The 19,462-nt window shown below is 33.5% G+C and overlaps 2 protein-coding genes across 4 annotated transcripts; both read right to left on the bottom strand.

Moving 5' to 3' along the window:
* Nucleotides 1-6,780: 6,780 nt before the first annotated feature.
* Nucleotides 6,781-8,936, bottom strand: LOC132176440 (paired amphipathic helix protein Sin3-like 1). Of its 3 annotated transcripts, XM_059588644.1 has the most exons (6): nt 8,704-8,936; nt 8,027-8,574; nt 7,771-7,878; nt 7,290-7,413; nt 7,086-7,187; nt 6,781-6,984 (listed from the first exon to the last, which is right to left on the bottom strand). In XM_059588644.1, exons 2-6 carry the CDS (start codon nt 8,050-8,052, stop codon nt 6,916-6,918), a joined length of 429 nt encoding a protein of 142 aa, XP_059444627.1. In that variant the 5' UTR covers nt 8,053-8,574; nt 8,704-8,936; the 3' UTR covers nt 6,781-6,915. The 3 variants fall into 3 exon arrangements, with proteins under 3 accessions (XP_059444627.1, XP_059444626.1, XP_059444628.1); XM_059588643.1 differs by having other exon boundaries at nt 8,027-8,936; XM_059588645.1 differs by having other exon boundaries at nt 6,781-6,980; nt 8,027-8,936.
* A 1,102-nt stretch (nt 8,937-10,038) lies between these two features.
* LOC132176288 (paired amphipathic helix protein Sin3-like 6) lies at nt 10,039-12,194 on the bottom strand. Its single transcript, XM_059588450.1, has 5 exons — nt 11,321-12,194; nt 11,066-11,173; nt 10,554-10,677; nt 10,350-10,451; nt 10,039-10,248 (listed from the first exon to the last, which is right to left on the bottom strand). Exons 1-5 carry the CDS (start codon nt 11,416-11,418, stop codon nt 10,165-10,167), a joined length of 516 nt encoding a protein of 171 aa, XP_059444433.1. The 5' UTR covers nt 11,419-12,194; the 3' UTR covers nt 10,039-10,164.
* Between the last annotated feature and the right edge of the window lie 7,268 nt (nt 12,195-19,462).

The following is a 19,462-nucleotide window of genomic DNA, read 5'->3' as shown; positions in this document are numbered from 1 at the left end:
AAGAGTCGGACCACGCCGCCACCGCTCAGGCCGAGGCGAACCCTACCGGATATCTGAGAAAAACCCATCACCACCTCTGAAAAGCACCACCAAAACCGCCAGGCCGGACCAACGCCACCTCGCGCCGCTAATCAAACGGTTCAACAAAACAAACCCACAAACCATATATCGTCCGAAGAGTTTAAATTCACTATAACCCAGATGAAATTAACTAAAATCAACATCGAAATTCACAAGATATGGTCAGATTACCCACCAAGAAGCATTCAATTCAATTCAACAACCCAAAATCGTCGTAAAAGAGTTGGGGTTTCTCAGCCATTTCTAGAGAAATCCAGCCACCGGCGACGACGAAGGAGAGACACGAGCGGTGCGCTCGTCCTGGGCGGCATTCGGAGGTCGGTGTTCTGAGGAGGGTGGCGGTCGGCTTTTGGCGGGCGTGGCTGTGGGAGTTTTCTCTAAAGAGTGACGAGAGAGAGATTTTACGGTAGTTTTTTTGTTTTTGTTTCCGTAGACGAGGGATTAAGAGCATAAGCGCTTTTAATGTTTTTTTTTTACTAGATGAGAATTTTTTTTTTTTTTTTAAAATAAATTATTTAAGTATTAAAAGCACTTTTAAATCAAACACAATTATAGGGTTTAATCTAAATGTTAACATAAAATGCATAAAAACAAACAATCTACAGAAAATGACCACCCCTTGGCCATGGTGGTGGTACCGTGGTTTGATCACCCCCATACCGGCCATTGGGGTAACTCCAACCACCCCATTTTTCTTCTTCTTCTTTTATTTATTTATTTATTTTTTTTTTAAATAAATAATTTTAATGCCCAAAATGACGTCATTTTGGGCTGTGTGGGTGTTGTAGTTTTGGGGCTCAAAACGGTGTAATTTCTGGGTGAGGATATAATGGGCATAAAAAGTCAAACCGTTTGAGTTTAACGTTGAAAACTAACAGAGGGGTCCAAAATGATAGAAATTGAAAGTTTAAGGGTCTAAAGTGAGAGATTTGAAAATTCAGGAGGAGTTTGTAAAATCGGTTGAAAGTTCTGAAAGACAAAGTGAAGTTTCCCCTAAATTATATGAATTGAAAGATTACAAAGATTTTGTTTGTTAAATCTTTTGAATCTTTGGGGGTGCCCTCAAAGACCAACATGGCTCCGCCATTGACCAATTAGAATAACCGGATACTAACTGGTAATCAGCCGGTTATTACATAATCGGGTAACTGGTAGCTGGTTGCCGGTTTCGGTTTTCTAAATTTAATAACTAGGTACCTTGGTTGCGATTACCAATTTTAGCTAATAACCAATAACCGAGACCAAGCCGACACCCCATGCCAAACTCATGAAAGTATAAAATAATTTAAGAAACCCTTTTAAAGTTTGGTGGGATGAGTACAATTTGACTTCCACCTTTTTTTTCAATCTTTTTGCTCCCACATTGGATAACTAAGCGAATAATCTTTTCATAATAGAGTTGCAACCAATAAGTGAGAATTGCCGAGTCCAATAGTGCGGGCTTGTGACTAGGGGTGTCTGTAGTGCCCAAGAATTTTCAAAATTATTTAAATAGATTATTTCGATAATGATGTTATTTTAATATCCATTGTAGCTAAGGATTTTAATTATTGGGAAATTTATGGTGTTACAGAGAGTGGTAATTAAAGAATGGTAATTGGTGAAATAATAGGATAGTAAATGGTAGGAAGAATTGTATGGGTAGGTAGAATAGTAAAGGTAGAATAGTCAATGGTAGGTATAAGGAGGGTAGAATTTTGAATAAGAAGGTAGAATAGTCAATGGTAGGTATAAGGGAGGTGAAATTTTGAATAAGAAGGTAGAATAGTCAATGATAGGTATAAGGAAGGTAGAATTTTAAATAAGAATGTAGAATAGTCAATTGTAGGTATACTAAGTGGGTAGGTGGAATAGTAAAATAAGGGTGTAATTGTAAATTGAAGGTAGAATAGTATTTGATTTTCTCCTATAAATAGAGCTCTTCTCCTTCACAATTTCACTACTTCTATCTCATCTCTTGCACATATTCTTCCTTCTTCCGCTTTTTACTCGGTCTTTCTTCTTTCTAAGAGTGTTTACTCAGAACAGAGAGAGAAAGGGCGAGACAAAGCGCTACAAGAAAGAAAGAACACAAGAGATAGCGGACTTTAGAAATTAGTTTCAAAAGATATACTAGTGGTGTTAGTCAGATTGGAGCAAACTAGATTCCTTCAGACCACTTTTAGTTTCAGTCTAGAGGTAAGTAAATTCACTACCCTTTCTAAAATTACTTCTTGTCATGCTATTTATTAATTCTTTAGTAAATTGTAAATGATTATTTTATTTACGTATTATGAAGTTATGTTGCATGCATAAAGGATTTTTAAAATAATTATCTAAAAAGTTTCTATTTATTTAAACGCTTTCTAAGTACAAAAAGTTTATATTTGAAAAGGTTTCCGCTTTGATAAAAGAAAGTTGAGAAATGATGATGATTATAAGAAAGAAAAATGATGATATACCCTCCTACATGTTGCCCTAAGATGCATAAAAAGAAGTACAAAGAAAAGTACAAGAGATAAGATAAATGTTTATGAAATGGGGGCACATGTATGGAGGAGAGTATTTTTGGCCCCAAGATAATTAGAAAAAAAAAAAAAAAAAAAAAAAAAGTAAGAATGAGAAGAGTTCGGTACCGATACTCGGATGGAGGCGAAACCACTGAAGGAGGCTATGCCAGAAGGTGGTATTCCATCAACCAGACCGTTGAGTGCACCAAGAAAGAGTTAATTGACGGTCGGGCATGGCTGTGGCCACAGTTCAGTGCCATGGTCACAGGACCCGCAACCCTCGTGCACATGGGTAACAGTGTACATGGGCCCTATTATGAGAAAATGATACTATAATTTCAACGATGATATGCTAAGATGATTTACAATGATGATTTATAATGATGCATTATGATGATGATTTATAAAGATGATTTACAACGATGATCTATTACTAGATGTAATAGTATGTATATGTTACGGGAGATGCAACCGTACATATATATATTATTATGGCTAGAAGTATATTTATTTGCGAAAATGATTTTCAAAACTGAGAACAAGGAGTAAAACTATTTATAGTTGTGGATTTTACTTGCTGAGCCCCCTTTGGGCTCATTCAGTTTTATTTCTTGTTTTCAGGTAGAAAGGACGCTGGAATAGGAGGCCGGAATGGGGGCGGGAATAATTATTAATTTTCAAAGTCTTTTCATATAAGTTATTGTAATAATATGATATTCCGCAACTAAAGTTTAATGTTTTCTAATTTCGCTTGTAATAAAATCTCTTGAAAAATGTTTTATACATTTATCGTATCCTTTAAAATCAAGTACTCTGATAGACCTTATAGATATTTGCAAAATTTTTGTTGTAAAAGAAGAAAAGTGGCAACCTCAGTCTTAACGGGCTGGGGATGTTATAGTGTCAATGCAGTTACGGTTAGTAGATTTCACTAACCGCAACCGCTAACCGCCGGTTAGCGGTTTGTGAAATAGATAACCGCCCGCTAACCGCTTTTTCAAAATTGAGCTTTTTTTTTTTTTGCTTTCTTTAAGGCTTTTTGGGCTTCTTTTTTTGCATTTTTTGGGCTTTCTTTTACCCTTTTTTTTTGTGTAATAATGCTTTAATTAAATTGTAATTATAAGTAATATATTGTTTAATTCAATTCAATCAATTATGATTATCATTTTACATGAATCATATGATTAACTTGTAGACTTATGACTTATGAGTTATATCATTTTATATATGTATTATTTATTATTATATAATCATATGATTTAATGATCAATTCATCATGTGATATAATCATATCAATTATAGTGATAATATATAAATTACTAAAATTATAATGATAATACATTAATACTTAAATTATGTTTATAAGTAACACATTGATCATTGTTTATACAAATTTGATATCATTGTCAATTATTTAATTTGATATTATATGAATTATATCATCATTGTACATTAATAGTATGATTTTCTTAAAGTCTTGAATAAAATATTTGAATTGTCATTGAATTATATAGTATTGATAGTATATATTTATATTATTCATATGCATATGTAGACTTATATAAACTTATAACATATATAGACTTATAAGTTTATAACATACATTGGAAATAAGTCTCTAGATATTTAATTGTTGTATTAGTATGAATTAGTATACTTATGAGTTATGTCATATTATATATGTATAATTTGTTATTATATAATCAAATGATTTAATGATCAATTGATAATTTGATATAATCATATAAATTATAGTGATAATATATTAATACTCAAATTGTGATTTAATTATTTTTTTAAAAAAATGTGATTTAATGATCAAGTGATTATATGATCATATAATCATATAAATTATAGTGATAATATATTAATACTCAAAAATTATAAAAATATATTATATAAAAAGACAGTTAGCGGTTATAACGATTAACGGACGATTTTTAACCGCCTACATTCACACCCCTACTTGTGACCCGGTTTAGGGGTTGGCTTTAGGAGAGCTTTGTGTTGCGCCATTGGTACATCTCTTGGGGTAGTTGGGCCCATCTCGGAGTAATGCTTGGGAGTTGGCTCTCGGCGTTTGTGAAACCCCACTGTCAACCTTATGATGCCCCGATGTACTTCCAGATTGGCTCTATTGAGCACACCCTAGCCCGCAGACCCAGCATTGGCTCACTTCAAGTCGACTTCCAACTTTTAGTTAATTTGTTTTTTTACCAAACATATATATTCAACTTAGTCCAAGATAAATTATTAGTAACCGTTTAAAATCCAGCAACAAAATGCACCCCAATAAGCAAATACCAAAACATCAATATTATCCAAGTAGTCAATCTGTCCAACCCAAAATATCACAAAAACAACACTGCCCAGCTTAAGTTGATAATTCATCAGTTCTCTTGTTTCTTCTCTGCCCAGTCACCATGACCTTGGATCCATCTCTTTTGGCACTGTTTCTCTCTTTTATCTCTGAGTACTTGCATTAATTTGTTTATCTGTCTTTCACATCTTGTTCTTGTGCTCTTTTATTTTAGACATAGCTGTGTGGATAATTGGTTTCAACTCGATAAAGTGAAGTCCATGACCATATTATGTTGATGCCTATTGTAATCCTATGAAAAGCTACTGGTTTTTACTTTCTGCTCCTTTGTCTCAGTGACTCCATCACTTAAGGTGGGGATTTCTGTTATCTACAACAAGAATGGCTTAAACTCCAGGAATGATTTTTTTTTTTTTAATGGCTTAAAAGAAAGAAAAAAATATATATATTACAACGATAGTCAATTGTCAATTGGGGTGGTCGGCTACCCACAATGTTTGTTTTTTTAGTTTTGGAAAAAAATAGAAATTATATGGCTTTTTAGTAATTTTGGTTCAATTCCTATTATAAAATATGTACATGTGTTGATACCAAACTAAAGAGCTTGAATAATTATTCCATTTCAACTTCTTCTATTCTCAATAAGACCTATTCTTTTTCCTTTAGAAATACTTACTCCGCAAACTAAACGGAGCCCGAATGTTAACATAAAATGTCTAAAAATGTTAAAGAAGGGGCCAAACTCATGGAAGTACAAAATAACTTAAGAAAGTGATCCATTTTTAAAGTTTGGTGGGACGACTACAAATTGTATGTCAGTGCCAAGGGAATAGTAATTTTCCCAAAAATTATAGAATACCAAGAATGACTAAGAGCCCAAGGGCTAAAAATATTGGGGCAGGTGTCCAATGGACATCAATGAGCAAACTGTTTTTTAAAGCACTTGAAACTGCTACGTCGTAAACATTAGGCATCATAATACGGGGTCCTATGCCTTCATAGGCTTGGACGAACTATGTTTTAAGTCAAGTTGAAGAGACAATAAGAACTAAGGATGGTTGCATGGTGCATCTAGGAAATAATAACTTGGGTACCCAGAGCCTTTTTTTTTTTTTTTTGGGTTATTGGGCACCCACTTAAGTAAAGGCAAATTAGGTCTTGTTGATAACTTTTTTTTTTTTCTTTTCTTTTATATTTTAACAAACGATACCCTTACAAAAATAGATTCGGATCTCTAGCAATTTGTTGTTCAAATTGTTAGCAATATGAAGTAAATGCAAATTAGGTCTTGTTGATAACATTTTTTTTTTCTTTTCTTTTATATTTTAACAAACGATACCCTTACAAAAATATATTCGGATCTCTAACAATTTGTTGTTCAAATTGTTAGCAATATGAAGTAAATGCAAATTAGGTCTTGTTGATAACATTTTTTTCTTTTCTTTTCTTTTATATTTTAACAAACGATACCCTCACAAAAATAGATTCAGATCTCTAGCAATTTGTTGTTCAAATTGTTAGCAACCTGAATTTTAAATATGAGAAAAAGTCCCTATAGAGCGCACCTACTTGAACAAGAAAGTGTGCGGCTCGAAACGTGCTTCATAATAACTTTCTCACATATATTACTACTTCAATTACTAACAATTTGAACATAAAAAATGTTAGAATCTTTAACATATAGAACCATATCTAAGACTTGGGGGAGACTACAATTGATGACCCCAATAAACAAACCTATCGGTTCCAGAACTAAGCAATACAATATGTGGTGATTAAAGTGATAGCAAGTGCCTACAATTATAGCTACCATTCCTTCATCATACAATTTCTATTTCACTTAGAAAAAAATTATCATTGTCAATTGTTGAATTAATTGTGAATCTCTCTTACAGGAATTAAGTCCTACCAAACCACAAAAGTAAAAATGCAAGAAGAAACAGAAACAAAAGTAAATCATTGGAACATGTTCGAGTTTTTGAACTTTCCATGATGATGGCCTTTTCTCAATCACCAAAATTAAAGCTAGTCACGCGGTAAGAATGCACAGAACTCCAAGAATAAATCCATATGACCAGCAAAATTTATGGCTAGCTGCAATAACAAATTAATCAAATATTATGAGAGAAAATTAAGGAAGATGGAACAAGATAAATAATGAATGCATGAAGATGGAAGAGGTAATTAAGGTATACCTCTTCTACCATTTTCTGCATGCTCTTCTGCCCACTACGATAGCCTCGGAGAATTTCAAAAAAGTTCAAATAACGCTGATTATCGTTGATGGCAAAACGATCCTGCAATTATATATATATATATATATGAATTGAATTCATTAGAAGCATGAGAAGTGAATATGGATGCATGCGTTTAATTAATTTACTGCTTCTATCTCGTACCCAGAGTTTGGCATGATAATAGTTTAAGATGAATTCCTTGTTGAGACCATTGTAAAGTTCAACAAGTTGGATGTGACCATTGAATAACTCGCCAACTCTGGAAGAAGCTTCATAATAGTCAATCCTGTTAAAGTATTGATTAAATGATTAAACTTATCATTTTCTGCAAATTGAATTAAATGATGATTTAACAACTCTTACACGATACAAAATTGAATTAAAGAGTTTGAAAGTAAGTGATGTGCATAGGGATTTTGACATCATAATTAATAACACTGTCGCAAGGAGATTCTGGCATGTAAAAGTATACAAGTATCCAATCATGTTATAGAAGTTTTCTTGACAATCCCTATGCTCTTTTTCTCCCTCATAAACGATCGATGCATGTGTTAAATACAGATTATTGTTCTATTGTAACATAATATTGAGGAATATATATATATATAAGTTGGCAAAAGAAAAAGCAGAAGAAAGAAAGAACCTTTGTTGATCGTAATCTTGAATTATTTGGTTGAAAGGATCATATAATGCTCCGTTGTTGTACTCCCTCACTAACTTCACAAAGTCAGATACTTCTCTTAACAGGCTCCTAGTGCAAGCAATCAAACAAAGAGTACATATACGTCAAATCAATAAAAGAAAATAATTAATAAACGAAAATTAAGGAAAGAAAGAAAGAAATTAAAGAACAAATTTTGGAGAAAAAAAGAGAAGGCCATAGAGATGCAGCGGTTTACGGTGAGATGTGGATGGTGATCACCATTTTTGCGAGTTGCAAGCAGAGATGACGAATCTTTGAAGAAGGAGAGACGAATCTTTGAGGATGAAGAGAGATTGATTCTGATTTTCTGTATTTATTTGAGTTGAGCAAGTTGGCGCCTCAATCTTAAACTAACTTTATATATATATATATATATATATATATATGACACGATGGTCATCGGCCGCTTTTATTTTGGGGTCTTACTTGGGTCGGGTCATTCTGATTTCTGACCCATCTGACCCATCTTTAGGATGGGTTAAAAAATTTGAGCGAGTCTTCTGTGAGGTTGTCGTACGTGGAAACTCACTCTTTTGAGAAGCTTCACCGCCCAGGCCAAACCCCACCGTGACCTTCAGATTTTCCATGAAACCACCGCCACCTGAGACAAACTTCACCACCCAGAGTCGGACCACGCCGCCACCGCTCATGCCAAACCCCACGGGGAATCTGAGAAAAAACCCATCACCACCTCTGAAAAGCCTCACCAAAACCGCCAGGCCGGACCAACGCCACCTCACGACGCTAATCAAACGGTTCAACCAAACAAACCCACAAACCACATATCGTCCGAAGAGTTTAAATTCACTATAACCCAGATGAAATTAACCAAAATCAACATCGAAATGCACAAGATATGGTCAGATTACCCACCAAGAATGGTTCAATTCCACAGCAACCCAAAATCGTCGTAAAAGTGTCGGGGTTTCTCTGTTTTTTTCTAGCGAAATCTAGCCACTGGTGACGACGAAGGAGACACGAGCGCTGGCGTTCGTCCTGGTCGGCATTCGTCGGAGGGCGGGGGCGCCTGTGGGAGTTTTCTCAAAGAGTGGAGAGAGAGAGTTTAGCGGTAGGTTTTTTTTCGCTTCCGTAGACGAGGGATTAAGGGTTCGTGCAAGATTCCAATTTTGTAAAAATAATTTTAGTTTTTAAAAGATAACTGAAAATGATATTGCAATTTAAAAAATATTTTATTGAAAAATTTTTGCAATTTTTATAAGCAGGTTATGAAACGTTTATTTCGCTTAACAAATATTTAATAAAAAATTTTTTTAATATTTTAAAAAGTTGTAATTTCAAAAACATAATATTTAAAAATACAAAATTCTAAATCACATTTATTAAAACTACAATTTTAAATAAACTCTAAAAAATTTAGTTACATTTGTTTTTATAAGGGAATAGTAATTTTTCCAAAAATTATAGAATAGCATTAATGAGAAAGAGCCCAAGGGCTAAAAAAAAACATTGGGGCAGGTGTCCAAAGGACATCAATGAGCAAACTGTTTTTTCAAGCACTTGAAACTGCTACGTCGTAAACATCAGGCATCATAATAAGGGGTCCTATGCCTTCATAGGCTTGGACGAACTATGTTTCAAGTCAAGTTGAAGAGACAATAAGAACCAAGGATGGTGGCATGGTGCATCTAGGAAATAATTACTTGGGCACCCAACATTTTTTTTTTTTTTTTGTTTTTTTGGGGGTTATTGGGTACCCACTTAGGTAAAGGCAAATTCAATCATGTTGTTGATAACATTTTTTTTCTTTTTCTTTTCTTTATATTTTAACAAACGATACTCTCACAAAAATAGATTTGGATCTCTAGCAATTTGTTGTTCGGATTGTTAGCAATCTGAATTTTAAATGTGAGAGAAAGTTTCTATAGAGCGCACCTACTTGAACAAGGTGTGCGGCTCGAAACGTGCTTCATAATAACTTTCTCGCATATATTACTACTCCAATTACTAACAATTTGAACATAAAAAAAAATGTTAGAATCTTTGACATATAGAACCATAACTAAGACTTGGAGGAGACTGCAATTGATGACCCCAATAAACAAACCTGTCGGTTTCCAGAACTAAGCAATACAATATGTGATGATTAAAGTGATAACAAGTGCCTACAATTATAGCTACCATTCCTTCATCATACAATTTCTATTTCACTTAGAAAAAAATTATCATTGTCAATTGATGAATTAATTGTGAATCTCTCTTACAGGAATTAAGTCCTACCAAACCACAAAAGTAAAAATACAAGAAGAAACAAAAAAAAAGTAAATCATTGGAACATGTTTGAGTTTTTGAACTTTCCATGATGATGGCCTTTTCTCAATCACCAAAATCAAAGTCACAAGGTAAGAATTCACAGAACTCCAAGAATAAATCCATATGACCAGCAAAAAGTATGGCTAGCTGCAATAACAAATTAATCAAATGTTATGAGAGAAAATTAAGGAAGATGGAAAAAGATAAATAATGAATGCATGAAGATGGAAGAGGTAATTAAGGTATACCTCTTCTACCATTTTCTTCATGCTCTTCTGCCCACTACGATAGCTTCGGAGAATTTTAAAATAGTCTAAATAACGCTGGCTATCGATAAAGCCAAAACGATCCTGTAATTGTATATATATATATATATGAATCAAATTCATCAGAAGTATGAGAAGTGAATATGGATGCATGCATTTAATTAATTTACTGCTTCTATTTCGTACCCAGAGTTTGGCATGATAGTAGTTTAACATGACTCGCTTTCTGAGACCATTGTAACCTTGAGTAAGTTGAATGTAATCCTTGAATAACTCGTGAACTCTTAAAGAAGCTTCATCAAGGTTATTCCTGTTAAAGTATTGATTAAATGATTAAACTTATCATTTTCTATTGGCTCAAGCTTTTGAGATAACTTAGACTTTTGAAATAAATAATGATTTAACAATTCCTACACAATACAAAATTGAATTAAAGAGTTTGAAAGTAAGTGATGAGCATGGAGATTTTGACATTATAATTAATAACACTGTCGCAAGGAGATTCTGGCATGTAAAAGAATACAAGTATCCAATCATGTTATAGGAGTTTTATACTACAAAATTACAACAACTTCTTGACAATCCCTATGCTCTTTTTCTCCCTCATAAACGATCGATGCATGTGTTAAATACAGATTATTGAGGAATATATATATATATAGAAGTTGGCAAAAGAAAAAGCAGAAGAAAGAAAGAACCTTTGTTCATCGAAATCTTGAAGTATTTGCTTAAAAGGATCACAAAATTCTCCGTTGTTGTACTTCCTCACTAACTTCAGAAATTCATATATTTCCATTAACAGGCTCCTAGTGCAAGCAATCAAACAAAGAGTACATATACGTCAAATCAATAAAAGAAAATCATTAATAAACGAAAATTAAGGAAAGAAAGAAAGAAATTAAAGAACAAATTTTGGAGAGAAAAGAGAAGGCCATAGAGATGTAGCGGCTTACGGTGAGATGTGGACGGTAATCACCATTTTTGCGAGTTGCAAGCAGAGATGACAAATCTTTGAGGAAGGAGAGACGAATCTTTGAGGTGGGAGGGACATTGATTGTATCTGTTTGAGTTGAGCAAGTTGGCGCTAAATCGTAAATTAACTCCATATATATATATGACACGTTGGTCCTCGGCCGAAATTATTTTTGGGTCTTACTTGGGTCGGGTCATTCTGATTTCTGACCCATCTGACACATCTTTAGGATGGGTTAAAAAATTGGAGCGAGTCTTCTGTGAGGTTGTCGTAGAAACTCACTCTTTTGAGAAGCTTCACCGCCCAGGCCAAACCCCACCGCACCTTCAGATTTTCCATGAAACCACCGCCTCCTGAGACAAACTTCACCGCCCAGAGTCGGACCACGCCGCCACCGCTCATGCCAAACCCCACCGAGAATCTGAGAAAAAAACCCATCACCACCTCTGAAAAGCCTCACCAAAACCGCCAGGCCGGACCAAAGCCACCTCACGACGCTAATCAAACGGTTCAACCACACAAACCCACAAACCATATATCGTCCGAAGAGTTTAAATTCACTATAACCCAGATGAAATTAACCAAATTCAACATCGAAATGCACAAGATATGGTCAGATTACCCACCAAGAATGGTTCAATTCCACAACAACCCAAAATCGTCGTAAAAGTGTTGGGGTTTCTCTGTTTTTTCTAGCGAAATCTAGCCACCGGCGACGACGAAGGAGACACGAGCGCTGGCGTTCGTCCTGGTCGGCACTCGTCGGAGGTCGGTGTTAGGAGGAGGGCGGGGGCGCCTGTGGGAGTTTTCTCTAAGAGTGGAGAGAGAGAGAGAGATCGAGTTTTTACGGTAGGTTTTTTTTTTTCGTTTACGTAGGCGAGGGATGAAGGGCGGCGCATTTGTTTTACTGACATTTGTTTTTCTATTTTCAACGCTGACCTGTAAATTTCTTAACGAAAGACATACAAAGCTTCATTGAAGTTATTCACAAAAAATTTATTTGATAAAATGAATGGGTATTGACTTGAGAATACAGGTGGCGGCTTTCTTTTTATTTATTTTTTAAAATTTAGGAATTCAAATTACTTTTACTGTTATATTTAAATAAACTCCAAAATAATTTTGTTATCATTTCTTTATATATATATATATATATATATATTAAAATAAATGCTAAAAAGAATAAAGTAATTTAAATATTCTTTCAAATAAATACAAGAGGAAACACAACACTAACATGAAAGAACTTGATTTCATTTCGGAAACCATGCAACCGAAAAAATAAAAGAAAAATCAGAAGAAAGAAAATGTTAACAAAAGTAGGCAATTGGGATCTGGGCGAGCCACAATTGGGACTTCGTTGGAACTTGCTAGGATTAAACCGGACCACTGCTAAGATTTTTTGGGGACCCGATTGAGACCTTGCTTGGACCCAATTAGAACAATTTTCGCATTGAACCCACAAATGCTTATATTTTGGAATCACATCTAAATCTCTAGAACTTTTTATTTCTATTATAGTTAAATCACTACCATCTTGGCTCGTTTTATACTTGAACTTTGGTTTTCATAACTATTTTTGCTTTCACAAAAAAAAAAAAAAAAAAAAAAAATGCAACTATAAATGTAATTGTCGTTTAAAATATAACTATAAAATATACATACAAATTTGAGGATATATATATATACATAACTGGTATCATAGCATTAGGCAACGCTTTTTCTAAACACAATTTTTTCTCAACCATTCTTATTCATTTGCTCATTTTTGCAATAGCTGAAATATCACCTAAAGCAATTTCTTCATATAATTATACTAATTCACAGGAATCACTCATTGATCCTTGTTATGTACGTTTATCACTTGGATAGTTCGACAATGGTGCTTGTTGCACCTTTTTTGTCCGAAGATAATTATGACACTTGAATTTGTTCTATCACTATGGCTTTATGTGCAGAAAACAAACTAGGTTTTGAGGATGACACTACTTTGATGAAGCCAACTTCACCTAATGATCTTCGTCAATGAGAAAGATGCAATGACTTCTTTGCTCATGGATTCTCAATTCTATTATGTGTTGGATTTACCATTGGGTTTGCAAAGGAGTAATTGAGATATATGAAGACAACCTACAATAGTTATTTTGAATTAAATTAATGTATTATTTACTCTTATATGTTACATATTGATTATGTAACTCTCTTAGTTCTCATAAGTTACTTATTGATTATGTAATTATTTATTTATGGCTCCATTAAACTATAAATAAGTTATTTTATTGTACAATTTCGATCAAGTGAAGAAAGAAAAAAATGTAGCAAAATAGGTTTTCATTTGTGGATATAGGCTACGAGCCGAACCACCTTAATACGTGTATTTCTTTCATTATTTCTCTCTCTGTTAACAAGTATGGTATCATATATGTAAAGATCATAATGACAGTCGTCGCTATTAGATAACTAAAATTCCAATAATTCGAAAAAGAACTTTCAATGATCAAAGTATATGAAATAACTGTCTCCTTAATGATCGTTATTGTGAATCTCTCTGGTCACAATTTACATAAAGTCCTACCAAACCAAGAAGAAATAGAAACAAAAGTAAATCATTGGAACTTTCCATTATGGCCTTTTCTCACTCAAAAAAACCAATTACGAGGTAAGAATTCAGTGAATTCCCATAATAAATCCAGATGACCAGCAAAAAGCGCGGCTAACTGCAATATATAATTAATCAAATATTATGAGAGAAAAATAAAGGAAGATCGAACAAATGAAAAGGTACGCTACCTCTGTTACCATTTTCTTCATGCTTTTCTGCCCATTACTATAGCTTTCGAACATTTCAAAATAGTCTAAATAACGTTGGTTATCGTCGATGAAACGATCCTGTATTTATATATATATATATATGAATCGAATTCATGAGAAGCATGAGAAGTGAATATGGATGCATGCATTTACAATTAATTTAGTACCTTGACTTTGGTATGATAACTCATTAACTTGAATATCTTTTTGAGGCTTCTGAAACTTTGAACAAGTTGAATGTGATCATTGAATAACTCGTCAACCCTCCACGAAGTTTCATCGATGTTATTTCTATAAAAATATTGATTAAATTATTAAATTTATTATTTTTTTTATTAACTTAAGTTTTTGAGATTGAATTGTGATTTAATAATTCCTACACAATACAGAATGTAGCTCATTAAAGCTTTAAAACAGTACAAAATTAAAGCCCAAAAATCCAAACCATTTCATCCTAATAAGAAATTATTAGTATAAAAAGCAGAAATTAATTTTATTTAGCATAAAAGTAATCAAACGAAAAAAAGCATAAATTAAATCGTTTAGAGAGAATAAAGAGGAAGAACCTGTGTTCGTCGTAATTTCCAAATATTTCCGAAAAGCGATCAAAAACTTGTGGGTCGTACTCCTTCACTAACTTCACGAATTTAGATGCTTGCTCTAACATGGGCCTAGTGCAAGGAATCAAAGAAAGCGTAAAATCATCAAAGAAATGAAGAAAGAAATTAGAGAATAAATTTTGGATAGAAAAGAGATGGAGCGGCTCACGGTGAGAGGTGGACGTTAATCAAGCCACCGGAGGGTTGGGATTGCGGGCGACCATTCATCTTTTTTTCGAGTTGCAAGCAGAAACGATGAATCTTTGAGGAGTGAGGGAGATTGATTATGATTTTATGGTCTCTTGTAGTTGTAGGGGTGAAAAGACAGTTACAATTAGCGGTTATTGACTAAAATCATTAACCGTAACCATCTAGATGATTTGTAAAATTCACTAACCGCACTAACTACATTAACTGGCGGTTAGCGGTTAATAACTTTAATAACCGCTAACTGCTTTTTAAAATAATAAATTAAATAAAAAATATATTTTTTTTTTTAAAAAAAAATCAAAACGATGTCGTTTTTATGATAATACAATAATATCATCCTACATAGGACATAATTTCTAGATTTTTATACATTTGTATATATATTTAAAATTTTAAACACAAAAACGAGATGGTTTTTTTTTAATATATATAAATATAATATATATTATATAATGGTTAGCGGTTTTGAAAATACCTAAAACCTCTAACATTAAACGCGTTAGCGATTTTTGCTAACCTTTTTCAAAAGCAGTTAGTAATTAATGCAGTTAACGGACAGTGCGATTAGCGGTCGGAGCCTTGACACCTAAATCTTAAACTAACTCGGTATATATTATTTTGGGTCTTAGTTGAGCCGGGTCCTTTTGATTAATTCTGACCCATCTGACCCGTCTTTAGGATGGATGGGTTAAAAAGAAACAGTTAATTGCTCTTTCGTTGTTTTGAACTTCCCTTTCATTTTTTTTGTTGCTAATTCTTTTTATATAAAAAGAAATGTATTCGAAGTAGGCAATTCTACTTCATGTTATGATCAAGATTAGATTTGACAGTTCATCTATTGGAGCCCAAGTACCCGGCCGGATCAATCAAAAGATGTATGCACGTATTCATTTTTGATTTAAATATTTTCTTATAATTTAATCCATAACAATTTTCAGGTTGAACGCATAAATGCTTGTATTTTGGAGTCATATCAAGAACTTTTTATTTCACAAAGGTAACAAGTAACAATGCAAGAAGAAACAGAAACAAAAACAAATCATTGAAACTTGTTCGATTTCCATAACCTTTTCTCACTCACTCAAATTAGAGTCATCCGGTAAGAATTCACATATTTCCGCAAACAAATCCATATGATCAGCAAAAAGCACGGCCATCTGCAATAACAAATTAATCAATTATTATGAGAGAAAATTAATTAAGGAAGATGGAATAAGATAAAGAATGATTAATGCATGATAAGGTAAATAAGGTATACCTCTTCTACTATTTTCGCCTTGCTCTTTTGCCCACTACAAAAGCCTTGGGAAATTTCAAAAAAGTTTAAATAACGCTGGTTATCGTTGATGGCAAGACGATCCTGTAATTGTATATATATATCAAATAATGAATGAGAAGCCAAAGAAGTGAACATATATTATATCTATTTCGTACCTCGATTTTTTTGATTAAGTTGGTCGCCTTGAGTACCAATTGGAGACTCTTAAAACCTTGACGAAGTTGAGGGTGATCCTCTACCAACTGCTCGATCCTCGACGCAATTCCAGTACCCACGTCACTCCTACACAATTACAATTTACACAATGTATATTCCCTCCATTATCAGCAAACATATATAAATGAGAAAAATACAGGTTATTGTTTTATTTGAACATAAAAGAAAAAACAGAGGAAAGAAAGAACCTTTGTTGTATAAGGTAATCTTTAAGTATTTGCTTAAAACGACCATGTACTTCTCCGTTGTTGTACTCCCTCAGTAACTTCACAAATTTAGATGATTCCCTTAACAGGCTACTTGTGCAAGCAAACAAATAAAGAGTAAATATGCGTAAAATCAATAACTGAAAAGAAACGAAAATTCAAGAAAGAAAGAAAGAACAAATTCTGGAGAGAAAAGAAATGTAGTGGCTCACGGTGGGATGTCGTCGTCGTTAATCACGCCATGGTTGGGTTGGTATTGGAGGCTACTCGGACCAGCTGGTTGCATGGTTTTTGCGAGTTGCCACGATGAATCTTTGAGGAGGGAGGGAGAGAGGGAGATTGATTCTAATTTTCTTATTAAGTCTCTTTGAGTTCAGCAATTTGACGCCTCAACTTTAAACTAACTACTAACTCCACGTTGGGTATGGGCCCTTTTTATTTTGGGTCTAGTAGAACCGGGTCTATCCGATTTCTGACCCATCTCATCCCTATAACCCCTCTTTGGGATGGGTTAAAAAATTTGTTTAATCAAATGAATGGATATTAGTTATTACAAAATTATGCAAAAAAAAATTATGACACATGTCATCCATTGACTTAACAGATTCCGTTAGTGTGTCATGTCATACCCAATAAAATTATGACACATGTCATGTTTTATTTATAACTTTTAAAATGCACACTTGGATTTTCCACGTCATATTATTATGCCAACAAATACTCCCACCTCAGCTTTTTTCAACGTTAAACACAACATGTAAAATATTTTAAAAAAACCTACTTCTACCAAACTATTGATTGAGCACTGCCATCTTCTTTTTCTTCTTATGAAATTCGTGTTCTTCTGCTTCTTCACCCAAGTTCGTGCCTCCGCTTTGTGTTTCATTCAGACAAAGGGGCAAACAAAATCCCCACAAAAAGCTAACATAGTCGTAGATCCCAAAAAAAATAAATAAAGGAACTCACTTTTTTTAATCCCACTACCTCCAACCTGCATTGTACACAATAAAACAAAAGTATATAGTTCAAATCGGAAAAGCAACAGAAACTTCTAATTGCTGTTTTGATTTATTCAATTTGTTTTTCTTTTCTTTTTTAACAGATTATTTTCAATGGAGTTTGTGTTAGAAAAATTCTTATGTCTCTCCGTCTCTGTCTTTGTCAAGCAACATAATTTATTTTTTCTCCGTATTTGTCTCTATCTCTGTACTTCCCTCTTGAAAGCTGCCAAGAAAAAGAGGAATTTCAACAGAGGAGAAGAGCATAAGAGCCAAGCCAAGAAAAAGTAGAAGATAGGAAGAGAAGATGAAATTAAATTAAGAAACAGATACAGAATTTCAAAAGATGAGAAGAGCTGAGCCAAGAAATAAAAGGAAGACATGACAAGAATAAGAAGAAGAAAAAGAAGAACACAACGTCAATGAAGAAAAAAAAGAAATGGCGGTGCTTGGATAATAATTTGGTAGAATTAGCTTTTTTTAAAATATTTTACTTGTGTTTGACATGGAGTAAATCTGAGGTGGGAATATTAGTTGGCATAATAATATGACATGAAAAATTCAAGTATGCTTTTTAAAAGTCATAAATAAAATACGACATGTGTCATAATTTTATTGAATGTAAAGTGGCACACTAACAGAATCCGTTAAGTCAATGGATGTAATTTAATTGCAGGGACTATTTTTTATTTTTTTCATACCCTAGGGACCTCTGAGTTAGTTTTAGTACCACAGGAAGTAAGTTGTAAATCAGGTAAATCACAAGGACTAATTTTACATTTTTCCCAATCTTTTAAGCATTTGTAAAAAGCAATCATATACCTCACTGTTGTCCTTAAACGTGTCCTTCACTAACTTCACAAATGCATTTGCGTCCTCTATCATAGGCCTAATAAAACTAAAAAGAGAAAAGAAACAAAAATTATGCTTATCATTGGCTTTCCTTCTTATCATACGGGGGATTATATATATATATATACACATTTATATTTATATTTATATTTATATAGTATATTACTTATTAAGTAACATTAGTGAATATATATATTAATTGTATATTAATTATTTAACATACATGCAATAAAAATATATTGTTTGTATGTTATATAATGTAATATTAAGTTTTTAAAAAGATGAGTTGGGCATGAAGCCAAGGACACTGACGCATGGGGAGTGAGGTTACTAATTTGCCTCTTGGCCTTGTCTCAGACTCTGACGCAGACAACTACAAGTGTTTTTTCAATTGCCTCTTGTTTGTCCCACTTCGAAAAAAAAAATCTCACCACTTCCATATTTACTCATCTATATAAAGCACATGTCCTTCCTTAATCCTCTAAGTATTGCCTTAGTCAAGCACTTAAGCTCGGCGAGCCAAGAGCCAAGCTTCAAGTACTCGGCTTGTTTGGCAGGCGAGCTCAGCTAGTAAGGGAGAATGGCAAGCCGAGTCAAGCACAAATTTTTTAATTTTAATTTTTTCCTTTAAAAAAAGGGTTAACTGTTAACCCCCGATTAACCGTATAGGCAATTAACCACCTAGGTGGTTAGTAAATTTTACTAACTGTTTAGGTGGTTATGGTTATGGGGTAGTGGTTTTAGTCAATAACCACTAACAGTAACCGCTTTTTAACCACTATAGCTCACAATTCATCTAATATTGGAGCGCAAGTACGTGGGTCAATCTCATTTTCAAAAGATGTCTGCAAATATTCATTTTTTGGTTTAAAAAATTTCTTATAATTTAATCCATAACAATTACCCAAGTACTTGAATTTTGGAGTCATATTGAACAACATAACAATTTAA

This window comes from Corylus avellana, chromosome ca3, assembly GCF_901000735.1.
Source record: "Corylus avellana chromosome ca3, CavTom2PMs-1.0".
Lineage (NCBI taxonomy): Eukaryota > Viridiplantae > Streptophyta > Magnoliopsida > Fagales > Betulaceae > Corylus > Corylus avellana.
Note: the sequence above shows the minus strand (reverse complement) of the source record. Positions and strands in the feature narration are given on the sequence as shown.